The following is a 27,941-nucleotide window of genomic DNA, read 5'->3' as shown; positions in this document are numbered from 1 at the left end:
CGATGGACGCCTGCATCGCCCAGTCGACCAACTTTTTCCCATCATACGACGGCGGAGCCGACGCAGAACCCATCCCTCACCAAATCGCCGATGCGAGCGACTTCTCCATCCTCCATGGCCCCCTCGCCCTCTCCACCCGTCGTCCCACCTTGGCACTCGACGCTCGGAGAAGCTGCTTCTTGCTCCTTCGCCTCTGCTCGCTCACCGACACCGACCAGCCGAAAGCATCGCCGCCGAGCAGAGGAGACGGCACAGGCTCGGAGAGGTCCACACGACAGGCGAGATGCGAGTCATCCAACTACACTTAGCTCGTCCTTTTATACACCAAGGTGCAAGCATCCGCTCGCGCCCGTCCGTACTCGCACCTCCGCCGACGATTGTGCACATCGAGTGCTTGCGGCGAGCACGCATGCACCCAGGCACGCCGGCGAATTCTATCTACCTGGTCATTCTTGACCGCCATTATTCACGCACGCGCGCTCCTCTCGACGGCCGGTGCGGATAAACTTGTTCTCGAACCGCTTAGCACGCCTGCTGGCTGGCAGGCCAGGCGTTCAATCCTCAGCACCAGCACCCGTCGCCCTGGCATTCCAGTCGCACGGTTAGGCGTCTTCTGTGGCACCCGCACCAACGGTTCGATAGGTCCCCATCCCGCAACGGCTCCTAGGCTCACGCCGCTTCGCATCGGAAGCAGGACGCCCACCACCCACCCCCATCGTCTCCTCCTCACTAGTACCTGCGCGGTGCAGATGAGTGTGCGCCGATGGAGTGCTGCTCCTCGGTCCTGGTACGTGCACCACCAACATGTCCCGTAAGTACTTACAGTGCAGTACTCGCTTAGTGCCTTGGGTAGCCTGGGTGCGCTACAGGATACGCCACCAGGTCAACGTTCACGCCCTCGCCGTCCATGCCCGCGCCGTCGCCCACACCCACGTCCACGCCCCCGCCCACGTCCACGTCCACGCCCACGCCCACGCCCACGTCCACGCCCGCACCCACATCGCAAGCCCACTCCCCCACGGCAGGGTGCGAATGCGAACGGAGACCTCTCGTCGCACTCCCACGTTGTCCCTTGGTCCCTCCAACCCGCCTGGCGCTCTAGCTTCGAGCAGGAGAGAGAGTCAAGACAGGTGCGGTGCAATCCAGTGCCGCGGATCCCTTGACCGGGGTCCCACTCCGTCCATCTCCTTCTTCTGGTTCGGAGCACACCTCTGAGCAGGGCCAAACCCTTCTAGCCCATTGGCCCAAGCCGAGCCCTGCCGTTGCTCAAGCTCCAACGCCGCCACGAGGACTCCATCGCGTCAGATCTTGTCTGGGTAGCTCCAGTGCCCGCAAGTGGCTTGCAAGTTGCGGGTGCGAGGACGGGTACGTGTGTGCAGGTACGTACTTGCAGTGCAGTACTGTACTTGCGGTGCAGTACTTGCAGCATTAGTACTTATTGCTGGGTGAGCGTGTACCCCGTGCTCCGTACCGTGTATGTACTTGCTCACACGCACTTGACAGCAAGCAGCCGGGTTGAGCTGTTGTGTGTGCTCTCTCTGCCCGCAGACACTTCGGTACTCCGTCCTCGTACTTATATTTTATTATTCCTTTCGCCATTCTGTTATGGTCCGTCCCAAATTCTCCTCTCCTCTCCTGAATGCATACATACAGGCTGCCTTCCCTTCTTTTTCGCACAACCCTTCCACCTCCCCCTCCTCCTTCCACTCCCCCTCGTAGGCCCTGCCGAGGAAAAGCTCGCAGCGAAGGATTCGCCATCCCGACCCTAGCCCAGTCGCCGCGAGCCACCTCGGTCTCGTCCTTTTTTCCCTCGTCGGCCCATTTGCAGTATTACCTGGTCCAATCTTGCCAAGGTCAGATGCATCTACGGCCCTAAACTGCGCCAGATCCTCCTTGGTCCTTGCCGCGCGCGCTATGGAACCGGGTGACTCTGGATCCCGGCAAAGGTCGGTCTTACATTCCTCCAACCAGCTCCCCTCCCTCCTTGCTGCTGCTGCTCCTCCGTTTCGCCTCGTCCGTCCCCGTCCCATATTAACACGTCCCTTCGCCCGCAGTCGTCACTCGTCCACCTCCGTTTCCGAACCTCAACAGCACCAGCACCAGCACCAGCACCAGCACCGCCAGACCAACCCTCGGCGTCCGCACCAGCCAAACCCGCCGCCGCCCTCCTTTCTTCCGCCCCAGCCAGATAGGCGCCATCCGCACGAGCAGCCTGCCATGGCGACGGCCACGGTCCTCGCCCCGAGCGCTCACTACCCCCCCCAGGCCTCCTACTCGTCCGGCTACCCTCAGTACTCGTCGGCCCCCGGCGCCGCCTCCTCCAGCATGATCTCGCCCGCGCCCCGGCGGTCGTCGGACGACAACGAACCGTCCGGCCGTCAGTCCCTGCCGTCCATCTCCGAGGTCATCTCCGGCACGAGGCCGAGCCAGTTCCCCCCGCCCTCGCAGGCGAGCCTGCCGCCCGGCTCGAGCCTGCCGTCGCCCTTCGCCCAACCCGCCCACCAGTATCCCGAATCCGACAAGCACTCGCCACCCCAACCCCTGCACCCGGCGCCGACCTTCCCCTCGAGGCCGGAGGCGCTGTCGGCCTTGACGGACTCGCCGAGGCCGTCGTCGTTCAACGGCCGGCACAGCCTTCCTCCCGTCTCGGACCGCCGTCCGACGCCGCCCTTCAAGTCGGAACACGCCCCTCCGCATCACCAAAGCCCGTCGGACTCGCACCCGCCGAACGGCAGCTTCCCGCATCCTCCTCACCCGACGCCGGCCCCCACCTCTCACCCCTATCCGCCGACGCAGCTTCCGCCCGGCCAGATTCCGCTTCCGAGCTACCCCGTCTCCCCGCGGCACGGCATGCCCATCGTGTCCGGTCACTACGACCCGCGGGCGCAGCCCGTGCACGCCGAGGATGCCGATTTCGCCAACCGCGCCCGCTACGAGCAGCCGCCGAATCGACACTTCGAGACGTGGAGCTATCAAGACTCGTTGAGCCGCGTACGTGCACGGAACCCCCCCCCCCCCGCCGCGCCGATGCCTGCAGCCGCTGACACGTCCCCAGATCGGTTCCTCGTCCCGCACCGTCTTCAACTTCGCTGAGGCCTACACGAGGATCGCGAGGGAGCAGCACGGATCGCAGCCCATACCCCAGAGGCTGCCCACGGAGCGAGAGGTGGGCGAGATGCTCGCCAACGTCGACCTCATCAAGCGCTCGCTCGAGCAGGTCAAAGATGCCGTGCAAGCGTCCATCCAGAGCGAGCGGTCCAGAGAAGGCACCAAGGTGGCGGGGCACTACGAGGAGGAGCACGATCACGCCATGTACGACGGCATGAAGCCTCAGTACGCCATTCAACACGAAGTCAAGAAGAGGCGAGGGGTACGTTTTGTCTCGGACGTGGCGCGCGCGCGCCCTGAGCTGAGGAGCATCGCTAACCGTTGCCGCAGCGTGCCGCCCCGCCCGGCCGATGCCATAGCTGCAACAGAATCGACACGCCCGAGTGGAGGCGAGGGCCCGACGGCGCGAGGACGCTGTGCAACGCGTGCGGACTTCACTACGCAAAACTGGAGAGGAAACGACAGCTCGAGGCTCGATCGATTCGGCCCAAACCGGAAGACAGGAGCTAAAATGCACGACAAGGTCGAATCGGCCGCCGGCGGGACATGCCACGGCACGACCGTGGCAGCGCGGCCCTGGGCAGCTCGAGGTTGCCTCGACGCCCACGCCGTCCGAATCTAGCGCATGCGCTTCGGCTTGCGCGAGGCGCCAGCACGCCTCCGGTGTCGAGGGCTGGAATAGCAAGTCGATGCACCGGTGGGAGCCGGGGGCTTTGCGCCTCCGTGGGCACCGTCGGCCATCGCGAAGCGACTAATTCTCTTTACTCACGCCCATGTTGGGCATTACATGTACCTCTGCTTCGACCTTTGTATATCCCGGTTCGTTTCAAGGGTGGCCAGGGGTAGGTACTAGGCATTACAGGCGTTCCGTCACGGCCAGGACACGGGAATCCATGGGGCTGGCAATACTACCGTATCACGTCAATAGATTGGTCCAGCCATGTGTAAATCTTTTTCGCGTACAGCATCTCGTGCCGTCTTGCCCGTCCGTGTGGTCAGATGAATGGGGGTTAAACGAAACGTCGAGCGTGCATGCCATTCTGCTGCGTCATGCTGGTACTCGACGACACAACACGTAGGAGCAAACCAGTCAGTCGGTCAAGGCCCTTTTCCCCACGACCAAGGTATTTCCATCTCTGGCATTCCCGTCGTTGCCGGAGGTATCCACAGCCGACACAAATTATTGAGGTGTTGCGGTAGATAGTTTGTCTCCTCGCCTTCATCGCCTCGGGTCTTGTCCAAATGAGATCTAGCTGGCTGTTTAGAAAGACACAAGTTATTCTTAGTTGGGGGGTGGCAGGACGAGCCAAAGCCGGTGAGATTGGCCAAGAGTCAAGCAGGCGCCGTGCACGGCTGGCATCGTCCGTGCGCGTCAACACATTAATTGGTGGTTTCTGGACATGTGCTTCTTTGCTTCTCATGTCTGGGAATGTACCCGAAGTCTGCGGGCGGAGCAAGCCATCGCGACGAAGCACTCGTGGCCGAGCTTCTGACTCGATGATTTACGCAGCATTGCTCCCCCAGGCTTTCTTTCCCGTCGTGTCCTCTCGACGCTCAACCTGAGCCGACGAGGTATGCGTGTGGCCGGCATGCGATCGAGGCGAGCCTTGTCGAATGGGGGTTGGTATCCTGTCTCAAGGGTGTAGGGAGCGAACTGGAGATCTTGCCAGACCGGGCAAATGGAAGCGAATGGCTGTGGCTGGTCTGCCTGGCTTGTTCGTCCAAGGCTTTTCTCATGATCCAGATCCATTCATCATTTGCACCAATGGATGGTGTTACCGACACGGCGAAATCGCGCACGCACACACGGCGCGGCAGTTCATAAGCCAAGGACCGCGTCTTCGAAGGCTCACGGACTGATTCAACAGCCTTCCGTTTCCTTTCCAGGACATTGTACTCTGCAAAAACAAAGCAAAACGTGTCCCGCAAGCCTGTCCTGTCCGTTCGATGATCGGCATCGACTACTTTCTGTGCCGTGCCTACTCGCCGCCGCACAGATCTTGCTTGTGTGGGTACTGGGCACTCCAACACACCCTCCGGCTCGACGTAGAAATTTTGGGGCGCCATCTGAAGATGTCCACGTACATGTACTCGTGCGACCGAGTTGCGCACATACGCACACGCTCCCGACTCATGAGGCTTGAGCCGCTCGACGGGGGCCAGGCGTGATGGGATGGATGGGAACACTCCGAGCGGGCAACTGAGAGGCATGCACGTGCCCCGGCCTGGCGAGAGAGTGTGTAAATATTCCGTGCTCCGTAGGGTAGGGTATTACTGGCTACACCAAGGACGGAGCGCAGGGAGGTGCACGCCCAGGTAGGAGGTACTCGTAAACGATAGCCAGCGAGAGAATCAGACTCGTCATATCTCACACTGGCAATGCTTCGTCACCCACAAGGCGGGCCGTCGGCCAATCCTAGGGGTCAGCCAACCCTCGTTTGCATCGGAAAGCGGGGACTCTAGGATGGAGGCGTTCGTTCGGTGGTGGGTCGCCGCTGATCCGTCATTATCCATCCATCGTTGAACATGGTCGACGGGCAGCAGCAACGCAGGCGGTGGAGGGAGGGTGTAGTAGAGGTGGCACGGCTTCCATTGCACACAGATCTCGAGTGGGACGAAAAGGGTTAAGATTGGGTACGGCACGGTACGAAGGACGTAACGTCGGGCAAAACTGGGACATGGGGAGACAGTCCGCCGACGAGGAGCCAATGAGCGAAGGGCTGGTTTCTTCGTCCGACGTGGCGTATATTGCTGAGATGTCGTCGTCGGCCGCGAGGCAGGCAGGTGAGACGGGCCGTTGCATGTTGAGGACCCAGAGATGGGGACGTCCAATGGTCGATGGCGGTTTGGTCGAGGCGGCGCTGCGTGTGAAATGAAGCCCGTCCGTCCTCTGCTCGTCAGGGTCCAGGGGATTCCGACTGAAGTTGTATCATACCGAGCTGGCCGATGGCCGATGTGTGAGGCTTGGGCTTGAATGGCCGGCCTCCGTTGTCCGGCTTCCTACTCTCGACTCGCAACGTCCATCCCATCGGCTTCCCCTCTTCCGTGCGACGCCATCAGAAACATGGCTGCCATCTGCTGACTCCGGAGATCTCCTGATGCGTGCAACGGTCGCACGTACCGTTTGACTTTGACTCCCGCCAAGACAAAGGAGCTTGCCTGGTAGCACGGTTCAGTGAGCTCGCATGCCCTTGCGCTTCCATCTGCGGGAAACATCAGAAGTGGCACGACCGGAGCCCGCACCGCGGCTGCCGGCCGATTCGTTCCACGTGCGGGAGACGACATAGAAGTAAGCGTCATATCGAGTTCCCGCTCGTGTCACGGTAGCCAAGGCACAACGGTCGGCCGTTGGTGTTGCAAGGTTCCGTCATGGTGCACGCACTACGCAGCCTTGTCCGCTGGCAAACGTGTTCATCACGAGGAGCGGTACGGAGAGCGAATAACCGCCACGTGGGCGTGCTTCCAGTGAAAGGGGGGGGGGGGGGGGGGGGCAGGACAAAGAAAACAAGGAGGTGCGTGTAGAGGCGACGTACTCCGCACGAGCGGCAACGTACCGATCCGTGATGATGGTGCTTGTATACGTCTAGGGGGTGGTGTGCGGGCCCGGGAATTCGCAGTCGTCGAACATGGTACTCCGTACGGAGTAGTTCCGCAGTGTTTCCCACGGTCGTTTCGAGTCGCACCCTGCCGCCCTGAATTTTCCCCCTCGTCACGTTGGACGACGGCCAAAGATAGAAGACCGGCGGCCATGGTGATTCTTGGCGTCAATGTCTCAGCCACGTCGTGGAGGCCCAATTTCCGCCCTTGGCCAAGGCCCGTCACATCGTCAACGCTCTTCACCAGTTCTTCAGACGCGTGATGGCCGGGTGACAGGTGACGGGTGATGGTTGAATGAGTGGTGGGGCCGACGGACGGGACATGCTGCGTGCGGCCTGTCGTGCTCGTCCTCGCATGTGAAGGAAGCGTAGAGGTACCGCGCCGACGGCACTGTGCAGTCCCGAACACGCGTTGTGCCCGACGTCGCCTGGTCGTTCCACTCGTGGGGGGAAATGCGTGCGCTCGTCCCCATGCAGCCAAGTATCGATCCATCGCTTCGATCCATTGCTCCGTAGAGGAACGGACGCCAACAAGCGGCGGAAAGAGGCCGGGCCGAGCGAATGGCACTGCCGTGACGGAAGCGCCTCTCGGCTTCAGGGCAGGCCATGGCGGTATGGATCGTGATGTCTGGCTGACCACTGGTCAGGTCGCTCTCATTCCTCGAGACGATGCGGTGAGCAGCAGTTGTCATGCAGCAAATGCGTGGGTGCTAGTGTCAAATTGTGCCCCCGAGGGGACGGGACGCCAATCGAATGAGGAGCCATGTTGCAGAGAAGATGAAAGAGAGCGACTGACGGCGAGGAGAGACTGACTCAGATGCAGCAGAGAGTGGGAAAGGGGTTCAAGGTGCGACAGAGCGAGCAGGACAGTGAACACGGTGGCTGAGGGCAGAGACTCGATGCTCCTCACCTCATAGACCAAGAAGAAGCCAGTTGGTCGAGGCACGAGCAAGGTATACCGTACACTGCAACTGCAGACTCGCCCATAGCGCCTGTCGTCCCTGTTCACCTGAGCGCCTGCCTCGGGCCATCTCGGCGAATGTCCGCTTCGAGCTGCAGGCAAGTGCAGCTCTCTGAGAGCAAGTGCTGGTGGACGCCGTTCCGTGGCAAGTGGGGAATCACCTGGTACAAAGTTTCGCTCCTGCTACAGCGTATCGCTCCTGCTACAGAGTATCGCTCCTGCTACGGAGTATCGCTCTGTTTTCCTAGCTTCATCTCAAGTACCGTGTACTGGCAAAATTGTACCATGTACGGAGCATGACCGCAGCTGTACGTCATGACGCCTTGGGCAAGTACGCAGCATACAGGTACGAGATACATCTCGTGTTGTTGTGACGAAGAATGCGTCCCGTCAGGAGCCGCCTTCCTGCTGTAGAGTTCACGGCGAGGCAGGCGCCTCCACCTCGAGCGTGCGTGCCTCAGGCGGCCCCGAGGTAGATGCGCGTGCATGTACGTCATGGCGAAATTACCACGGCAGCCACAGCCAAGGCGTTTTTTTCTTCTTTTTTTTTCCCTTTCTTTCTTTCCTCGTCCGTTGTGCAGCAGGATCCATGATCCGAAGCCCTCCCTCCCTTATCGTCGTCAGTGCCGATTCTACCCTGCCGCCATCTTCATTCCTGCCAGGCCCAATCGCCATCCAGCGAGTGAGCACAGTCGAGGCTCGAGGCTCCAGACTCGAGCCTCCCGAAGGACAGCAAGCCGACGCCCCCACCTTGCTTTCGCCTGCCTCGCTTCTCTCGGCCCTAGTTCCAGCCTCCGGGCCAGAAGGCGGTTCCACGAGTAATGAGATGCCCCCTTCGCTGCCGCATCGTCCTGCAGCGACAGCACTCGTCCCTCTCGAGCGAGTGCAGCGGTGGAGGATGGAGGAACACGCGTTGAGGACGAGTCCATGCATTCACTGGCGTGGCCAGGCGTCAGATGGTGCCGAGGTACGCGCGCTTGTTGGATCGACGTACGCGGTGTGCTGACGACGACCGCGGCCAGCAGGTGCGCGTAGCATACGAGTACGTGCAAGTAGTACGGAGTACGGAGTACTGGTTACTGCACTCCGTACTCCGTACCTACAGTACTTACATGCCTGCACGTACAGCGCATGTACATGTATACTGTACGGAGTACATCTACCGTGCCTGTAAGTGGTTGTGCTTGGGTGTAGCTGCGGATGCACCAGTTCAGTCTAGCGCGCAGTGTGGATCGCCAGATCTGATCTCGCCCTCCCCTCCCCCTTTCACCCCGCAATGACCCGGACACCCCACCCTTCCCGGCAACCCCTGCCGGTGGAGAGAGGCGGCTTGTTTTTCCTCTTCCCGCTTGTCCGCTTTGCCGCCTAGGCAGCCTAATAGCTCGCAGCTAGGCCCGACTCCCTGTTGTTCGACCACATGGCGGTCAAGGTTTTCCCATGGCCTGCCTACCTTGCAGGCTACAGGTGCATTGTTATTGGAACATCGACGAGAGCATGCATGCACGCAAGGAACGGCAAGCGCAGAACGAGTCGGCCCCCTTCCCCGTGCCGGCATGCCCACTCGGGCGTTCACTCTGCTGGCCGCGAGCACCAGCGAGAAGACGCCATCGTCGTGGGCGAGGCTGGCATGCGGCGAGAGACACCTAGTGGTCGGTCGGTCGGTCGGTCTACGACAAGCTGGTGCTCGGTGCCGGTAGCTTCTACACAGCGCGGTCGGTTGGATGGAGCTCGCGGCATGGTGGTGCGGCATCCGGACGATTTACCTCTTGTCTGCCACGCGACCGACGGATCTTCCTTGCTTCCTTGCTTCCTTTCTTCCTTCTTTCCTACCTTCTTTGCTTCCTACCGTTCTTCCTACGCTCCGTGCCACGGCGCCTCAACTTGGTGGCGTAACGTAACCCATCTGGCCTCTCCGTCATGCCAAGTGTGCACAGTCACGCTGATGCTCGTCCTCAGATTCGCCCTCGCTCATCATCGTCGTCATCATCGTCCTCGTTCGAGCTGGCCGCCGAGGCGGACCGGGACCCCCCACCCGCCGTTCCGTCCGTCTTGCCGCCCTCCCGTCCGAGCCCATAGGCTGTCTTCGCCCAGCCGTCCGTCATAGCGGGCTTGACCCATGTCCCTTGGCCATTGGCTTGGCCTTGGCCTTGGCCTGGGTCGCCGGCTTCAGGCGCTGCCCGGGGGGCGCCAACTGCCGGCCCCGGGAGCTCATCATGCCCGGTGGCGATGATGAGATGTGACGAGTGTGGCGTGCCCGCCCGTCCTCACCCTCGCGAAAGCCGATGCTTCCTCAACCACCGCCTTCCGTCCCTCCCTGCCAGGGCTGACCAGCACCACCATCGGCTACGGGGGTGGCCAAAGGTGGAAGGAAAAGCAAACAATTGGCCATTGTCAAAATGACGCAGCAATACACCCCAGCCCGTGTGCCCGGTCCGCCTCCCCGTCGCGCGCCGTTGTTTCGTGAAATCTTAGCACGGCCCGCGCCATCATCTCTACTCTATCTGCTACCCTACCACCAACCTATGTCCTTGCCACGGCCACCCGCTCGTCGTTCACTGCACCCGAAGCTGCCAAACCGCCACCGTTTCCGCTTCGTAGCGCGTCGTGAGCAAGTTTTTCGTGCTTTCTCGCTTTTGTCAGGTCAGTGTGTCGTCAACATTCCGGCCAAGGTACTTGTTATCTTGTCCTTCCGTGGTGCATTGGAGGGGGGGAGTGTGTATGCACACATGCTAAGCCTCGCTCGTCGACGTTGTTGCCACGGCGTTCACGACGAGCAAGCAGCCACCAACGAGGAACGAGGACAGACCAACGAGTACAGATCTGGCCACCGGCTAGGCCATGCCCGCCGCTCCCGAAGGGACATGTCACGCTCCTCCCCTCCATCATGAGAGGTCTCCCCCATGGACCGACGATGCAGGCCTCCCGCTAGCCCCAGACTTCCCGCCTCTCACTGCCGCCGATAGATGCCCTCGCTCCCCCGCGCCAGGCCCCCCCTGCTATATAGCATCACCTTCGATGCACCAGTGACCCGTGTGGACATGACTAAACTGCCCTAACTAGTCACTTGTTGAGGTGCTGTTGCTCCTATTGCCTGCGGGTGTTCGGCTTAACCCCCAAAAACACCACCCTGTCGTCTTGACCCCTTCGCCAGTCGGCCCCTGCAACACTGTACAGGCACATACCCCCGAGTCAAAACGAACTGCCTAACGCCTCGCGTGTATCAGGCACCTAGCAGCCCATCCACGTGCGCTGGTCGTTCCAATTTGTGCTCAGTCTGAGAATCCGCCAAGTCCTTCATTAATTCCACTCACAACAAAAACACGCCGGCCTCCTTTGTCATGTCAACTGTTCCCTGACGGAAACGCAGGCGGGTAATCGTCAAAGTGCCGTGTTTGTACGGTAATGGGGGTCCTGTCTACGCAACAACGCTATCCTCAATGCGAAGAAGTGATACCCATTGGAGCTTGGCCATCATGCCAGGGCGTAGTCACCTGGCCCTCATCTCGATCACCGAACAATCTAGTGCCTCATCCACGAGTAGAGGGGCCACGTGGAATGGAATTGCATCGAACGGAAAGAGAAATGGCCAGCGAGCCAGCGCTTGTCGCATCCTCGTGTCAAACACGCGCGAGCAAGGGGGAAAGGTGTGCGGGGAAGCGGTCGAGAACTCTCGAGTCAGTACACGCATGAACATGCGGAGAGATTGGGAAATCTGAGCCGTTTACCAGACATGCTCACTCCGACTGTCCCGTTTCGCCGTCCATCCACTCACTCTTGCGCTTGAGTGGCCCCGTTTCCCGATCCAATTCCTCCACCGAGATGCTTATGCTTCCTGCGCCATTCGACTGGCCATTGGTCACTCCGTTGATCACTCCGTTGGCCTGCCCGTTGACCTGTTCTCCGTTGGCCTCTCCGTTGGCCTGTCCGTTGGCCTGTTCCCCGTTGGCCCGTCCGTTGGTCTGCTCCCCATTGACCTGACCGTCCGTGTCGGGCCCGCACCCACCTCGGAATGATCCCAGCAGCTTCGACAGGCCGTGGATTCCGAGTCCAGCAAAGTTCTCGCCCGCCGCCTCCCGCTCGCCGACGGCGATGACGGCGCCGATGAGGTCGTGGGCCAGAGCCTCGTCGACAACGCTGTCGTGCTTGTAGCCTGGGTGCGCGCCGACAAAGTTGCGTATCCACCGAGCCGTCGTCTCGAGCTCGCCGCTCGCCCGTTTCCTGATCAGCTCCAGGTAGGTGGCGAGCTGGCAGCGGGTCTCGACGTCGACGTTGACGCTGTCGAGGTAGCTCTCGACGATGGGGATGAGGCCGGGGAAGTCGCCGTCGGGTGAGCCGTTGACGATCCCGTCAATCGTCATCTCCTCGTACTCCTCTTCCACCGGCGGTGCCGGGGAACCCGGCCGGCTAGGCATGGCAGACCCAGGTCTGCTGGACTCGTCGCCGAAAGCGGTGTTGGCGCGCGAGGGCCGGGGAGGGAAGGGATTCTTGCGGAAGAAGAAGGTCTTCTCGAGGACGGCATCGAGCGCATGTGCACGTTCCATGTTCTCGTCCACCTTCTTGATGGGTATGTAGAAGTTGAGGTCAAAGGACAAGATGGCTCTGGTCACGAGAACCATGAAGACGGAAAAGGCGGCGTTTTCAAAGTCCGTCACCTGTATCTCCATGGAGCGGAATTCGACTCTCCAGCCAGTGTTGTTCTCCGCCGGCGGCGGCTTGAACCGAATGTGCTGCCAGTTTGTGGATTGGAGGTTCTCAAAGTGGTCCGTCTTGTTCAGGTCCAGCTCCTGGAGGTCTTCCTCGAACACGACGATGGGATCTCGGATGAAAAGGTGGGCAAAGTGCGTCGCCAGCCGGTCGTCCATGCCACCCTCGACGAGCTTCTCCTTGATGTCGGGGTCGATGACCAGATCAGGATCCATGTACTCCTGCCGCAACCTCGGGTCCGTGGAGATGTAGGTGGAGTTGGAGGCATAGCGAGACTTTGGTATCCTCCAGCGGTCGTTCTCGAGAGGCTATCGTGGGTTGTCGTGGTTAGGCTTGCGTCGTGCTTCGACGGCGGAGACGGACGACTCACCTTCTCGCCGAGCTCCTCCGGCGTTCGACAGTCGACGGCGCGGCTGATCTGATTCCACCGCACGTCCGTGTTCGCCAGAAAGCCCTTATAGATGGGGGTCGCCGCCGTCAGGGCTAGCATGATGGGGCCGAGCGGGCTCAGCTGGTCGTACATCTGCCTCCCCTCGGTGATGTTCTTGGCCTGGAATGTTATCTGAAGACAGCAGCTTCCCATTCCGAAGGCCATGGCATCCATGTGAATGTAATCGTCGGGCGCGGCGCCGTTGCGGACGTCGTCATCCTCGGCCCAGTTGTGCAGGTCAAAGTTGACGGTAGGGTCCTTCCAGGGCGTCGGCGTTTCCTTGTCGTGGAACACGGGGACGTTGACTTGGACTTTGCGGCCGCGGCGCCAGCGAATGTTGGCGGCCAAGGTGGGGAAGCGAATGTGAGGGTTGGCAATCTCATCGGGCACAAACTGCGAGCGCAGCTTGGGACCGGATGTGGGATAGTAAGGGTCGGTGAACTGACCGGGGCATCCAATTCGCGGGAACGTGGTCAGCGTGATGGGATACTCGGTCAGACGCATGTGCTCCTTGGCAATCCTTCGGCGGAGCTTCATGTCGGGCTCGACGTCGAGGAGCTCCTTGAAGCCGATACCCCACGGCTTCCCGGGGGTAGCCTCCAGCATGAAACGACCAAACTCGGGATGGAAGACGGGCAGGGACGATTTCCTGCGTGCGACGACGGTGAGCGGACGAACCGATGGGCGCTCGCACTCGACACGGGCGACGGCGTCAACGTACTTGGGCTTGGCGACAACGTCACCGTCCACGGGCGACACGCAGCCGCCCTTGGCGGCCAGGTCCTTGTCGGCGGCCAAGGCCTTGAGGATCTCGGCTTGCCGAAGAGAGAGCAGGACCTTCGAGTCATTCTCGCTGTACGTGACAACCAGGTATTCGACCTATAAGAGGTCAGCTCGCCGTCAGGGGGGTTGGTTGCGTGCGGGGAGGGCAGTATGACCTCATCGCCCCAGAGCATGGCATCTCGCTCCTTGCCCTTGGCTTTGTTCCAGATTTCGAGAAGTTGCTTCGAGAGAGCGGTCAGTTGCTCGAGCGGCGAGGACGCAGCGGACGGGTACGCGACTCACGAGAATGCCCCATTCCCGCACCTGGTGGGCGCGTTTCTTCGCCTCGGGCCATTCAAGCGCCGTCCCCAGTGCCCTGGCCACTCGTCAGACGGGCGGGCGGGAAGGCGGAAGGGTCGAGGACGGAGACTTACAAGAGACCCATGGTCAGGGGAAGGGACGTGCCGCCTTGGCAGCAAGGTTTGACGGCGGCGGCGGAGGAGAGTCGAGGGCGGTGTCGAGGAGGCTACGGGGAACGACGACGGACGGGAGGTGCAAGATGCGGCCGATGGCTTCAGCTTGAATTTGAGTTTGTTCGGCCGAGTACCAACGTGGCGCCGCATGAGAAGCGGACGAGGCGAGATGGACCAGGAACGCAGCGGTCGGTCCCGATATTGGCGGTTGAGCGAAGGCCGTATCTCGGATTTCCACGGCCAAGGGTCGATGATGGATGGGTTGGAGCCAAAACGGTCGGGACCAGCCGGCCGTCCGGTGGCTTTGGAGGGCGGCGGCGGAAGAGGATTGGGTGATTCGCAGGTCCGGATCGAGGGGAGAGGAGGAAAATTAGACGACGAGCGGCGAAGGAGGATGGGATGGATGGCCTTGGGGTGGGAGGATGATAGTGGAGCTCGGCGTAAAGCGATTTTTTGCACGGACCGATGCTTAGAAATCCATGTCGTCAGTAACGGAGTAGGTTGGGGCTACGGCAGCCAATGGACCGTCATGGCTCTGCCGACCCTCGCAGGCGGTCCAGCTATTATGGAAAAGGCGCGCAGGTCGGGCCAGGCGAGACCATCCGGGGCGTACGTGAGCTTGATCGGCACGCAAGAAGGGGCGGGGGGGGACCGAGCAGGAGTTTTCAATGATGGAAGCGAAGCGTCGAGGAGGCAACTTTTCGTCGTCCGACAACGGTGGAGGCCCGCACAGTTCCTGAGCGTCGGGCCGTGGAGAATGGTGGAGCGAATCAAGGCATGCTGATGCAAGCAGCGGATGCGCATCACGTGATTCTGGCCTGAGTACGGCAGCCGACAAGTTGAAGAACACGTACTGTATTACTTACTTACTGTACGGAGTACGGAGTACAGTAGTTACAGACAGCCCGGGGTAGAAGTGGGTATGTATAACAGGGAGTACGAAGCACAGGTACGGTACGGAGTACGGAGTAAGTACAGTACTGTACAGTACTCCGTACAGTACTGTACAATTGTAATTTCGCTGCACTGCTCCTCCGCAAGTACATGTACTTGTAGCTCAGTGCATGGGCATACAAGTTCACCGACCAACATCGGCCACGCTACCCTACATCTACATTTTTGCAAGTACCAGTACATGTGCGTCACTCGCCATCGTCATCGCTGGGAGGAGGGGGGACGTGCCCAGATCGATTTGCACCCGCGCTTCCTGCTCGCACATTGGTAAATATACTAGAGAAAGAGAAAGAAAGAGAAAGAAAAAAAAGGAGATGATGGAAGAATGTTCTGAAATGGAAGCGACCGAGTTGGCTCTCGTATCCCCTCGAGGAGTTGAAAGGGAGCGCATTTTCCGATGGGTTTTCCGATTGTGGACGCTCGTCAGGGTGCTGGTATGACGCCGTAATAGTACGGAGTACTGTTAGCACGTTGGAGCCGAAGCAAGCGGGTGGGTCTGCCCCCTCTGCCTTCGTTGGACGGTGACGGTGCGTGAGAGGTGGCAGTGGAAGGGCCGGAGGCGATGGCGATTATTCACGACACACTCGAGACGCACTTGCGGGAAAGCTTATTTTGCGTAAAGGGCGGGAGAAGACTTGCTCGCGATGGACACGAAGCCTGCAGGAATCCTGATGTTGGGGGCGAGGTAGAGCCTGCGGCAACGGCAGTGCAATCATACCTATGGACAGGCACTGCAAGCACCTCGATGCGTGCAGTACGGAGTGCAGGTACAGCGATTTGCATGTGCTGCACCGTACGAGACTAGCATGCATCTGCCCATTGACACTGTACGGTACGGAGTACAGTACAGTACAGTACAGTACAGTACAGTACAGTACAGTACAGTACAGTACAGTACAGTACAGTACAGTGCACACACGGTACTTGCATTATAGGTGCCGCGCCCGTGCTAACTGAGGCCAATCGGCCGGCCGCATCGGCCGCTGCAACAAGCTTCAGGCTTCCCATTGGCTTGTCGACCCCCAGCAGCCCGATGCGTACCACCTCCTGGTTACATGTACTAGCCAACGCTGCCAGTGCAGTCGGTGCCTGTAGGGGGGGGGATACGCACTGATGCTAGGGAGCAGCTGCGTGGGGTAAGCTAGGCAACTTGCACTGTACAGGCACCACCGCATGCTAGCTAGGTAATACTAGGTAGCATGCATCGTCACTCGAACGGAGGTGGAGAGCGGACGAGCGAGTAACGAACAACCACCACTCACCACCACTCACCACCACCACCACCACTCACTGCCACTTCCACCACTCACCACCACTCATCACCACTCACCACCACTTCCACCACCACCAACACCTAGCACCGAGCGCTCCCTACATTCCTACCTATCTACCTACCAACCAACCCAACTGCCTTGTACCCCTCTGCCAGGTCAACGCCTCCGCCACCCGCCACCCGCCTCCCCTCTCGCTCGACGATCCGACGAAACTCGACTCAGCGGCCCAGGCGAGACACGAGCAAGAATCAAGCAGGCAACTCGGCCCATCAGCCCGCATCTCCCGTGACGATTCCCCACGCCGCCCATCCTCGTCGAACAGCCGACCGTTGTGCCTCATCGTCCCACCCCCCTCGCCGTGGACGATTCGAACCTCCCGACAACGACAAGGCCACCGCTCCCCGCCGTCGGCGACGTGCGAAGACGTGAACCCCCCCCAGTGGGAGGACTGTCAGCGACGATGAATCCCCATCAGAAGAACAAGGTCGACGTCAATGTGAGTCTCGGCGGCACCGTCCAGCACCCAACCCCATTTCCCACGGGACCCCAAGCGTGAAGACGTACGGCGATGCATGGCCTCGCTCGTCCTTTCGCCGGTTCCCATGTTCCTCGCCGGTTCCCATGTTCCTCGCCGGTTCCCATGTTCCTCGCCGGTTCCCATGTTCCTCGCCGGTTCCCATGTTCCTACCCCCTCCCCTCGCCCCTCCCCGTCTTCCTTTCCTGTCGTGTGCAGATCTGTCGGGGCTTACCACGGCCGGGACATAGACGCTCTCCCCCGAGGAGCAGCGGCTCTTTCGCCTCTACGGCAAGCTGCCCTCGCGCTCCGACCACTTCGCCAAGCACCTCAAGGACCGCAAGTACTTCGACTCGGGCGACTACGCCATGTCCAAGGCGGGCAAGGGCGACAGCGTCGATGCCGGCGCCGTCGGCTCCCAGCACCCCGTTCCCGAGGACATCCCCCACATCCTGTCTCCCGTCAACAGCAGCGTCGCCGCCGGCGCCATGCCGAAGCACGGCTCCATCGCCGGCCTCCAGGGAGGCAGCCCCGTCAAGGAAAGCAGCTTCCTCCACCGCGAGACGAGCGCCGAGGGGACCACCCCGTCGGGCCCGTCGGAGCACAAGGGGGACGCCGTCGGCGGCGCACCCGCCGCATCGACCTCTTCCTGAGACGGCCGCTTCGACCGAAGCCGAGGCGTAGGCGAGCATGCGCCGTCCCCAAGGTCGGCGGGCATCATGGAGGAAAAATGGACCCTTTTTTTTGTGAGTGGGCAGACAGACGGCCCTGACCGGAGCTGCGGCGACTGGCTTGGACTCGTCGAACTCGATGTTTCCTTGCCCTTGCCTTGTCACGGCATCTGTCACGAATACGAGTTTGCAGACAAAGTTGGTTGCTGGACGGAGGACCCGGAGAGGCTGACGCCGTCGGCTCCTGTTTTTCTCGTGCCTGCTCGGTGGCTCGGCAGAAGCAGGGGCTGACGACAAATTGGATGGCAGAGTAGGGGAAAGGAAGTGGAGGCGGACGTGGAAGCGGAAGCAGATTTGGAAGCGGAAGCAGAGGTGGAAGCGGAAGCAGATTTGGAAGCGGGAGCAGAGGTGGAAGCGGAAGCAGAGGTGGAAGCGGAAGCAGAGGTGGAAGCGGAAGCAGAGGTGGGAGCGGAAGCAGAAGTGGAAGCAGCAGCAGAGATGGAAACAGCAGCGAAAGTCTGTGGGAAGCGGGGGCCCTGGGCGATTGGCATGGTTGGTCACGTCTGCTGCGCTTGTGCAAACAGATTGTCGAGTCGATCAACGACGACGAAAGGTGGCGAGACAAGGAAGAAGGTGACGGGAAGCGAAGAAGGGGGGCGAGTGGATGCGCCGACCGGCGTGGCCGTGTATTTTCACCATGCATTTTTCTCCGTCTCGTTTTGCTCTTGCTCTCGCTTTGCTTTCATTCATCCTTCTCCATGGGGTTCAAGAGAGGGCGATGCATGATATCCTCGGCGCCGCGCTACGTCGCCAGTGCCTTGACCGCCATCGCCTTGGCCCCCTCAAACGTCAGGTTTCCACCGATGAAGCCGGCGGCGTGGACGAAGACGCAGCCGGACAGGCCGGCGATGGCGTCGAGCTCGCCGTCGCGGAAGCCACGCCAGGCCTCGGGCAGGGGCTTGCGGCTGACGAAGGAATCCTTGGACTCGGGCACGCACTGGATCCGCCACTTGGCGTCGGCCTTGGTGCTCTCGGGGTAGAGGACGTAGAGAACGCCGGCGTGGCCGTCCTCGAGGGTGTAGAGGTGGTCCTTCCAGGGGACCGACTGGCCCTCGAGGACGAGGAGGCGGCCGTCGGCGTCGTGATCGCGGCGCTTCGCAAAGGCCTCCCGGACGATGGCGCGGGCCGGCAGCCAGGCGGCGGCGAAGTAGTCGAGGTCGCGCTCAAACTCCTCGCCGATGCGCAGGCTCGCGCGCTCGAACCGCTCGTCCTCGACCCGCTGGGCCTCGGCCGCGTCGGCGGGCGCCGCGTCGTTCCAGTTCGCGTTGAGGCGGCCGACGACGGCGCCGAGGGTGAAGCCGGCCTGGCTGAAGCGCTTCTCGAGCCCCGCGGCGGCGACGGCGGCCGGGTCGTAGAGGGAGACGCCGTTGTCGTGGGCGTCGAGGGCCTCGACGAAGCTCTCGTACAGCTTGCCGTGGAGGAGCTCGACCTCGGCCGCGTCCTCGGCGACGCCGCCGCCGACGCGCTGGGCGACGATGGCGCGGCCGAAGTGGAGGAAGACGAGGCCGGCGCTCGAGAGCTTTGTCGCGTGGCCGGGGAAGGTGGTGGCGAAGCCGCGCTGGTGGTGGTCGAAGCGGTTCCGGGCCGCGTCGTACTCGCCGCCGACGTCGACGACGGTGTGGCACGTCTCGAGCACCTTGGGGTCACGGGTCCGGACGAGGGGCGAGTCGCGGTAGGTCGGCAGCATGCGCAGCATGTGGACGGCGAGCGCCTCGTCGGCGTGGAAGTGGCCGTTGTGGGTGCCGATGAGGGGGCCCGAGCCCGTCTTGAGCCGTTTGGGAGCGGATTCTGCCATGGTGGAGATGAGCCGACGGAGCATACGCTGGCGGGGGAGCCTCTTGGAGGATGTGACGAGCGAGCAGGCCGACGGAGGCGTGGATGGATGCGCTGCTGAGCCGGTTATTTATCCTCGCAAGTGTGCCGGCGAAGGAAGTTTGGCGAAGGAAGCTGTCGTGAATCGAAGATGGTGGCTTATCGATAGCCGAGGTGGGCCCGACGACCAAGGTCCGATTCACTATTACTAATGCGTAGACTATCGCTGTGGAAGTACCTGCACCGCGGCAGCAATAGGAAAAGTGACCTGTGGAGGATATTGCCCTCCCGCTGCACTTTCATACATGCACGCATACAGCTAAACCTGCTGTACATGTACTTGCAGTACAGTGCGTGCACCTACATGCATCTACGCCGGTATACATTATTGCAGTAATTAATATTGTACTTTTTCCATATGGAGGACGAGATGGCAGTGTAGTTCTGAGAACCCATACGAATACTTGATACTACTAAAACACACATTGCCGACCTCACTTTACTGAATGGCACGGGGACGGGGAAAGTATCATGTACTCAGTACTCCGTACTCCATACTGGTATACTCACTTACTTAGGTACATGTACACCCACTGTAGGTGTAAGTATACAAGTACAGTGGGGTGGCAAAAATGTCGATTCAGTTTGCACGAGTAGCACCACCAAAGCTGAATCGTCACTTTTGTCGAGTCACTGTAAAAGTAAGTAAGTCATACTTTGGTACAGAGTACAGTAAGTACAACTACATGAATGGAGTATTACTTGCTTGTACTTGTACTCCGTACAGTGTAATTACTCGTACTCCGCACCTACATGCACTGGAGGGTATTCTCGTTGTACGGAGTAATGACTGTACAACTACATCGTTCTGTCCATCGTGCAAGTATACTTTAGCAACGACAGTACCAAGTGCACTGAAGTGTACTCAGTAGGCGTCCGTTCATGGCAACCGATGACGACGACGACGACCAAGTCTGCCGCCGAGCTCGTGATGCCTCCCAAAATCGCCATTCCAAACGCCATGCATTCGTTGATCCTGCCCCGAAGCCTCGGCCGTCTGAGAGTCTGCTGCCGGCGCTCGAGTTTGTCCGGAGCGCGAAGCCGTCCGTAGGGCCACGCCGTCGGGCCACGCCGTCTGCCCATGCCGTCATCCACCGTCATCCGCCGTCATCCGCCGTCATCCCATTCTCCGATCCGACTCGGCCGACGTCGCCTTCTCGCCTCCGTCGGGATGGAGGTAGTCTGCATTCTCGGCCGCCTCGTACTCGCCAATCAGGTCGGCCACGACCTGTCGTGCCTCGTCGAACTCGTCGAGGTTCTCGGCAAACGGCGCCGTCTTCTTGTACGATTCCATAAAGGCGTTTCGCTTGCGCATGCCGTCGTACTGCTTCACGATGCGCTTGAAGAGCTGAGCCGCGTGGAAAGGCGAGAGAGGTTAGCGTCCGAGCACGGCGGTCAAGGGCAACGCGAGAGGCGTGACGGGGAGGGAGGAGCCGGGACGGCAAGGGGGCAAGGGGGCAAGGGGACAAGGGGGCAAGGGAGAGACGACAGGCAAACACAGCGGCAAGCGTCGGGGCCCGTACCGTCGCGATGCTCGTGTGGTTCGCCAGCATCAAGCCGCTCACCCGGTGGCTCATGGGAATGTACGGACTGCGCTTCGTCAGCGCCACCTGGATGCTCGCCGGCCCCCAGGGGATAAAGGTGGCCAGCCGGCGCTCCCGTATCCGCAGCAGGCTCTTGTGCACGTCCGTCGGGTCGACCTCGCCCTGGATGACGTTGAGGATGGAGATGTAGCAGCTCTTCTTGCCCGGCACCGTCGAGACCATGCGGTTCTTGGGCTGCAGCAGGCGCCGCATGACGTCGAGCACCGTCGTCTTGCGCACCGTCTTGGCCTGCTCCACCTGGTCGCCGGTGAAGGGGGTGTAGGCGGTCATGAGGAAGTGGCAGCGAGGCGTCGGGATCAGCGAGGCGAGGATGCTGACGAGGTCGTTGTGCATGTAGCCCGGGTACCGCAGCGTCGTCGTGCTCGCCGACATGACCGTCGCCACGAGCTGGTTCGTCTGCTGAAACGACGGCTCCTGCACGTGCAGCCGGTCGGCGGCGATGTGGGACAGGGCGCCGTTGTCGAGGACGACGACCGAGTCGGCGTTTTGCGTCAGCCTGCGCATCGAGAGTATGCTGTTGTACGGGTGCACGATGACGTCGCCGGCGTTGGTCGTGTCCGGGAAGACGGAGTAGGTCTGTATGATCTTTTTCGGGAACCGATCGTTGAGCCGCTCGAGGAGAAAGGATCCCAGGCCGGAGCCGGTGCCGCCGGCGATGGAGTGCAGCATCATGAAGCCCTGCGAAGCGTCAGCCTAGGGTTGGTTCCCATCCATTCACGCTGCCCCTCTGCCCCCCTGCTGCCCCCTGCTACCCCCTGCTGCCCCTTCTCTCACCTCGAGCGAGTCGCTGCCGTCGGCCTCGCGGTCTATCATCTCCATCATGTCCTCGTAGATGGCCTCGCCGTTCTGGTAGCCGTCACCCCAGTTGTTGGCGGCGCCCATGCCATCCTTGTGCACATAAAAGTTTTCGGGGTTGTAGATGTTTCGATACGGGCCCGACTGGATGCCGTTGATGACCTGCCGTCCGCCGTCAGCCGCCGTCACGGACCGACGCCTGCCCGGCACTCACTCACCCGAGGCTCGAGGTCGATGAGGATGGCGCGGGGGATGTATCGGGTGTCGTCGCTCTGGTAGTAGAAGACGTCCTTGCGGTCGCCCCCCTCGGTCGCAAAGTCCTCGAGGTTGCCGTCTTGGCTGATGCCGTGCTCCTGGCAGAGCTGCTGCCAGAATTGGCTTCCGACTACTCGCAGCACTCGTATCAGCGGGGAGCGAGTCCTGTCCGCACCCGAATCTTCGCCCACGCCGCGAGCCCTTGTTCGCAGGCGACGCACTCACGAGCCGTGAATGAACAGGAAGCCGTGAGCCCGACGCCGTGAACCCGAAGCCGTGAGCCCGAAGGAGGCCGGAAAAGAAGAACGACGATGACGACGGTGGGCTGGAAAGCTGGCTGCTGGGTACTCACTGCTGTTGCCGCACTGCCCGGCCTGGATCGTGATTATCTCCCTGGGGCCAAATCGTCAGCCCGACTCGCGTCACAATCTTTGGCCATCCATTTCCATGGTTAGCGAACCCATGGTGCCTTACCTCGGCATCGTGATCGTCTGCCTTTCGCAAACGTTGGCGGTTGCTGAAGTTGGAGGCACCTGCACCTGCCATGCACAAGCGAAGCTCCACGCGGCGCGACTGACGCGCCTGACGATTAATAGTGCAGGCGAATCAAGCTGCTGCTCATATAGCCTAATACTAGGCAAGGCTGCATTATATTACACTACTGTACACTGGGCCATATAGCCTAGAGGATAATGCCGCAGCGGCCCATGTTTAGCCTAACCCCGCCATTTCCTCCATTATAGGTAGCCACCACCTCGCCTGACTCCTCCACTGTTTATCAGCAACAGCGAGAGAAGTACTGCTGCAAAATACCGCTGTCAAGCATCACTACCACAGCTAAACACCACTGCCAAATACAACGCCACTGCCAAACACACTGCCAAACATCACTGCCAACACCACTGCCAACACCGCTGCCAACATCACTGCCAACACCACTGTCAACACCACTGTCAACACCACTGTCAACACCTCAACACCACTGTCAACACCACTGTCAACACCACTGTCAACACCACTGTCAACACCACTGCCAAACATCACTGCCAACACCACTGCCAACACCGCTACCCACCACCGCCAAAACTTCAACATGATAAAAACGATCCAGATTCCTATCAATCATTCTACAGAGTACGTGTAGAGAAAATTCTCATGTAAAAAGTTATCACGTACCACCTGCACATACCCGCCCCGCATGGTGATTCGTCCGCTGTGACTGTGATTGCCATCAGAATGTCACATGGCTCGTCCTCGCCTTCACCTCATCTTCACCTCCTCATGGCACATCCTTCACGTCACGACGCAACTCCATCGAGCCCAAATGCAAGCACAGGCGGCATGTAGTTTTGCTAACCGGCTAAAGAAGCGGCATCCGACAAAACTCCCTCCCCCATCCCCTCCCCCGAGTTGTCCCGAGAGGGGGAGCCGACGACTTTGCGTGAAATGCTCTCAAACGCCAATCATGCTTCCCCCGAACCATCTCTCCGTGCCCCGCCGGCCCGCCTTCGAAGCGGTCGTCCGCGGCTACTTGTTCGCCTCCTTGTTCGCCTCCTTGTTCTCCTCCAACGCCTTGGCGAGCTCCTTGGCGAGCTCGTTCGTCTTGACTTGCACCATCCACGTTTCCAGCCCGTCGCCCTTCTCGTTCGACGTCATGAGCTTCACGTACTTAGCGTCCGCCTTGTACGGCCTGTTGGGCAGCAGCGCCCGGTTGAAGGCGACGTGGCCCCGCGGCTCGGTCCGGAGGAGCAGCCGGACGACGCCCGACTCCTTGTGCTTCAGCAACCGCAGATTTCCGATCCCCTTGGTGGACCAGGGACTCTTGGACTTAGCCTTGTCCTTGTCCTTGTCCTTGTCCTTGTCCGACTCCTCGTCCTTGTCCGACTTGTCGCTCGGCGGCACAAACTGGAGAACCTTGGCTCGCACCTCGTGAAGCACCTCTTCGTCCGCGTCCAGCCCATCCGTGAGGTTGATCTGCTCGTGCTTCTCGCCCTCCTCGCCATCCCCGTCCGCCGGCTCCGGCGTCAAAGCGGCGGGTGTAGTGGCCAAGCTCGAGCCGCCTCCGAGGTTCAAGGGCGAGTCTACACCCGTCGCTTTAGCGGCGCTATTTTCCTGTGCGGAAATGGTGACTTACTGGTCCCGGTGGTCGACGATCCACCCGCAGGAAGCTGGAGTGCTGCCTGGTTGGAGCCGAAAACGGAGCCAGGGGCCTGGGGCGGCTGTGACGGGGCGCCCACGAAGTTGAAGCTCGGCGGGCCGCCCGACGACGGCGCCCCGGTGAAGACGGCCGTCGAGCTGCCGGCCCCGAAGACGGCGCCGGCCGAAGGCGCCGCCGCCGGAGGGTTTGCCGCCGCGCCGCCGAAGCTGAACGGCGCAGGGCTGGACGAGGACGCGGCAAAGTTGAAGGGTGCGCCGGTCGACGCCCCGGACGCACCGGCCGCGTTGCTCGCAAAGGGATTGTGGAAAGCCGACGTCGCCCCCCCAGACGACGCTCCGGCGCTGCCGCCGCCAAAGCTAAAGTTGAAACCGCCGGGAGCCGCGTTCGACGAGGACCCCGCGGCACCGCCAAAGGCCATGCCGGAGAGAGCAGGGCTGCTCGCCGTCGCGGGCGTCGCTCCAGCCGGCCCTTGCGTGCTCGCAGGACCGGCACCGGGCGCTTGCAAGCTCGAGAAGCTGAAGAGCGGCGCCGAGGACCCTGCGCTGCCGCTTCCCATCGCAGGCTTCTTGGCGGGGGACGGCTCGTCCTGCTTCATGGGGCTGCCGCCGAAGAGGTTGCTCGTCATGCCGCTTGGCGGCCCAACGGCTTTTTGGGTGCTGGATGCGTCGCCGGCGGCGGGTGCACTTCCGAAGCTGAACAGCGGTTTGGCGGGAGCCTCTGCGCTGGCAGGAGGAGCGGCACCGGCCGCGGCCAGGCCGGTCGAGTTGCTGCCAAAGGCCGTGGACGCGTTGCCGAACAAGGACGACGTCGGGCCGGCGCCGCCAAGTCCGGTGACGGCGGCCGTCGCAGGTTTGGCTCCGAACAACGAGGTTGCCGCGCCGGCACCTCCGAGAGCAGACGTGGTGCTCTGGCCTCCGAACAAGGGCGATGCTTTCGGCGCCTCGGACTCGGCAGGCTTCTCCGACGGCGCCGGCTTTTGTTGTCCGAACAGGGAAGACGGCACGGCGGGTGCCGCAGGGGCCGCCGACGGCGTCTGGCTCGACGTGCCGAACAAGCTGCTGCTTGCCGTGGCCGTCTCGGGCGTAGAATCAGGCTTCGCGGCGGCGCCGAGGAGGCTGGGGGAAGCCGTTGGAGCCTCGGCCGGCTTCTTGCCTGCTTCGGCTTCGGCCGGCTTCGGCGCGAAGAGCGACGAAGCGACGGTCGACGACGCCGCGGGGGCCTTGGGTTCGAGCAGAGACTTCTTGGAGGGCTGCGACTCGTTCTCCTTGTCCGATTCGCCGCCATCCTTGCCCCCGTCGTTCCCACCGGCCACCGGGGGCGCTTGCTCTGCCGAGGGGAGGCCTTCCTTGGCGGCGCCGAAAATGTTGGACGGTGCGCTCTTGGGCGCGAAGACGGCACCTCCGAGAACGGACGGTTGGTTGCCGAACAGCAAACTCTTCTGGGCCGGAGGTGCCGACGGCGCAAACTTGATGGGAGTCTTGCTCGGGTTCCACGTCTGATCGGCGGCGGCGGCAGCCTTGCCGGGTGGGAATTCGCCGCCCTCTTCCTCGACACGAAGCGGCTGACCATCGCTGCCCGTTGTCACGCGCTCGAAGAGGCTGCGTGCCGGCGTGCCCTCTCTGCTATCGGCGCTGGCGGCGCCGAAACCTCCCGTGGGGGCAGGCTTCTCCTGGAAGAGAACGGATCCGGCCCGGGAGGCGGTTTCGGCAGCGACGCTCGGCTCGTCACTCTGGCCGGCGTCGGGGCTCTCATCTCCGTCGGATCCGGTTTCGCTCTCGCTCTCGGCATCGGCATCGACGCCGCTGTTCTTGGCCGAGCTCGCATCCGACAGGTAGCCAAAGATGTTGCCTCCGGCTGGCGTGGCCCGAGGGACCTGAAGGCTCTGCGATTTGAGGTTCGCAAAGACGGAGCGGGCAAGGCTGTGAGACCCGGGCTTGTGCGCCGTCAAGTGACCCGACTTGGAGGCGGCGGGGAAGGCGAGCGCCGGGGCCGGGGCCGGGGCCGGGGCCGGGGCCGACGTGGGCTTGTTGGCAATCTTCTCGAACAGCGCCTTGGCCGACGACGGAGTGGACTTGGCCATCTTGGCCGGCTGTTCGTCGCTCGCGCCGGCCTTTCTCTTGTTCTTGCTCGACGCAGGAGTCGAGACGGCAGGCGCCTCGTCGTCTTCGTCCCCTTCCTCGTCTCGATGGGTGGCCCTGCGCTTGCCCTTGGCGCCCGAGCCGTTGGCGGCGGCGGAATCTCTCGTCATGTCATCGTCGGCCTTGCGCTTCTTCGTCGTCGCCTTCTTGGACGGGCTCTGCTCGACCTCGTCTTCTTCGGGGTCGGGAAGACCGTGCTGGCGCCGCCATTTCTTGAGCACGTCCCTCGACGGCTTGACGGTTTGAAATTCGTACAGGCCGTAGCGCAGGAGTATGATGCTGCGGCTCTTCTCGAACTCCTTGGCAAAGTTGATCATGTTCAGCTTCCACGTCTTGCTGGCGAAGATTTCGTTGGCCGCGTACTTGAGCCGCCGAAGATCGAGGATGCAAAAGTACTGCCGTCGCTGCTCCTCGTCGAGGCCGGGGGGGCAAAGATGGGCGAGGTACTGGTCCGCGTAGATGGAGCCCTTGCCGTCCCAGTCCTTGGGAACCTTGTCGGCCAACACTTGACCGGTCAAGTCGGTGGGGGGGGAGGCGATGCGCAGTTCGAAGAGCTCCTTGTCGGCGACCTTGGCGGCGGCGGCGCGCGGCGTCGCTTGAAAGGCTGAGTCGTCGTGGAACCGCGACGGCTCGGGCGTGGCCCCGGGAGCGAACACCTTCTTCATGGTACCCGTGGGTAGCTTCGGGGCAAAGTGCTTGGTCGCGCTCTCTTGAAAGTTGGACGACCGGAAAATGTTCCGCGACGTGGCTGCACCGCCGCCGCTTAGGCTGCTCGAAGGGACGTCGTCGCGTGGCATCAAACGCTTGAGCGACGAGGCGTGAGGCGTTCCGTTCCATCGGCCGGCGTTGCCGGTGTAGGGAGAAGCGGTATAGTTTCGCTTCGCAAATGGCAACGGCGTCTGGCGCCTCGGCGTGCTGCCGGCCCCGTCGGCCCCGTCCTCGGGCGGCAGGGAGAAGGTGACCATGGCGGCGATGGAGGGAGAGCAGGCGGCGATGGAGGGAGAGCAGGCGACGGAAAGAGTGACGAGGCTATAGAGAAGAGCAAGACCCCGCGGTCCAGGCCGTCACGGCAAGGAGGTAGATTTGCACCGCGGCACGGGGGGAGTCGGGGCAGACGCTGTCGACGCCCTTGGCAGAGAAGGCCTCGACAGCTGCGGTGATGGTGTCGGTGCGGCGGGTGGTCGTCAAGGGAGGCACTGCCGCCCGTAGCTGCTGGCCCCGGATCGACGCCTTTTGATGGCCGTGATGATGCGACGATGGCGGCGATGAGGGGAGACGATGGCAGTTGGACGTTGGACGCAACCTGGCCGCTGGTGGTCGTCAAGGTCGGATGCACAGAGAAAAAAAAGCCACCGCATGCGGAGGGTGATGATTGCGTGCGGGCTACCTTTGTACTAGCAAGGTACGTTGTCCACCCCGTATTGATGAATGAATAAGTACTGCAAGTAATACTACGGGGTACGTACTCTCTTCGTACCAGGTAGCTTTTTTTTAGCGCCAGCTTCTGGATGCTCTCGCGGCCTCAGGCAGCCAGCCACTGGCCTAGATCCTTCCCTTGGCCACTCCACCATCGATCGTTCCTTGGTTCGATCGGGTGACTAAGCAAGGCTGT

General features: G+C 61.5%; 7 protein-coding genes across 7 annotated transcripts; 2 read left to right on the top strand and 5 right to left on the bottom strand.

Annotated features, from left to right (window-relative positions):
• Positions 1-2: 2 nt before the first annotated feature.
• Positions 3-3,730, top strand: DCS_05386 (uncharacterized protein; the record flags this gene model as incomplete). Its single annotated transcript, XM_040802692.1, has 5 exons — positions 3-265; positions 668-811; positions 870-1,130; positions 1,887-2,991; positions 3,056-3,730. The coding sequence occupies 5 exons, from the start codon at positions 3-5 to the stop codon at positions 3,728-3,730; spliced, it is 2,448 nt and encodes an 815-aa protein (XP_040657725.1).
• A 7,669-nt stretch (positions 3,731-11,399) lies between these two features.
• Positions 11,400-14,006, bottom strand: DCS_05385 (glutamate-cysteine ligase catalytic subunit; the record flags this gene model as incomplete). Its single annotated transcript, XM_040802691.1, has 5 exons — positions 11,400-12,677; positions 12,740-13,678; positions 13,738-13,803; positions 13,865-13,937; positions 13,996-14,006. 5 exons carry the CDS (start codon positions 14,004-14,006, stop codon positions 11,400-11,402), a joined length of 2,367 nt encoding a protein of 788 aa, XP_040657724.1.
• A 2,716-nt stretch (positions 14,007-16,722) lies between these two features.
• DCS_05384 (cAMP-regulated phosphoprotein family protein Igo1) lies at positions 16,723-17,429 on the top strand (the record flags this gene model as incomplete). Its single annotated transcript, XM_040802690.1, has 2 exons — positions 16,723-16,758; positions 17,028-17,429. 2 exons carry the CDS (start codon positions 16,723-16,725, stop codon positions 17,427-17,429), a joined length of 438 nt encoding a protein of 145 aa, XP_040657723.1.
• Positions 17,430-17,620: 191 nt separating this feature from the next.
• On the bottom strand, positions 17,621-17,998 carry DCS_05383 (uncharacterized protein; the record flags this gene model as incomplete). Its single annotated transcript, XM_040802689.1, has 1 exon — positions 17,621-17,998. The coding sequence occupies one exon, from the start codon at positions 17,996-17,998 to the stop codon at positions 17,621-17,623; it is 378 nt and encodes a 125-aa protein (XP_040657722.1).
• Positions 17,999-18,249: 251 nt separating this feature from the next.
• On the bottom strand, positions 18,250-19,302 carry DCS_05382 (MYG1 protein; the record flags this gene model as incomplete). Its single annotated transcript, XM_040802688.1, has 1 exon — positions 18,250-19,302. The coding sequence occupies one exon, from the start codon at positions 19,300-19,302 to the stop codon at positions 18,250-18,252; it is 1,053 nt and encodes a 350-aa protein (XP_040657721.1).
• Positions 19,303-20,496: 1,194 nt separating this feature from the next.
• On the bottom strand, positions 20,497-22,515 carry DCS_05381 (uncharacterized protein; the record flags this gene model as incomplete). Its single annotated transcript, XM_040802687.1, has 6 exons — positions 20,497-20,727; positions 20,903-21,661; positions 21,758-21,940; positions 21,997-22,163; positions 22,386-22,426; positions 22,508-22,515. The coding sequence occupies 6 exons, from the start codon at positions 22,513-22,515 to the stop codon at positions 20,497-20,499; spliced, it is 1,389 nt and encodes a 462-aa protein (XP_040657720.1).
• A 1,045-nt stretch (positions 22,516-23,560) lies between these two features.
• Positions 23,561-27,294, bottom strand: DCS_05380 (nucleoporin nsp1; the record flags this gene model as incomplete). Its single annotated transcript, XM_040802686.1, has 2 exons — positions 23,561-24,114; positions 24,168-27,294. The coding sequence occupies 2 exons, from the start codon at positions 27,292-27,294 to the stop codon at positions 23,561-23,563; spliced, it is 3,681 nt and encodes a 1,226-aa protein (XP_040657719.1).
• Between the last annotated feature and the right edge of the window lie 647 nt (positions 27,295-27,941).

This window comes from Drechmeria coniospora, chromosome 02, assembly GCF_001625195.1.
Source record: "Drechmeria coniospora strain ARSEF 6962 chromosome 02, whole genome shotgun sequence".
NCBI lineage: Eukaryota > Fungi > Ascomycota > Sordariomycetes > Hypocreales > Ophiocordycipitaceae > Drechmeria > Drechmeria coniospora.
The sequence above is the reverse complement of the archived record's forward strand: the minus strand, read 5'-3'. Positions and strand labels throughout refer to the sequence as shown.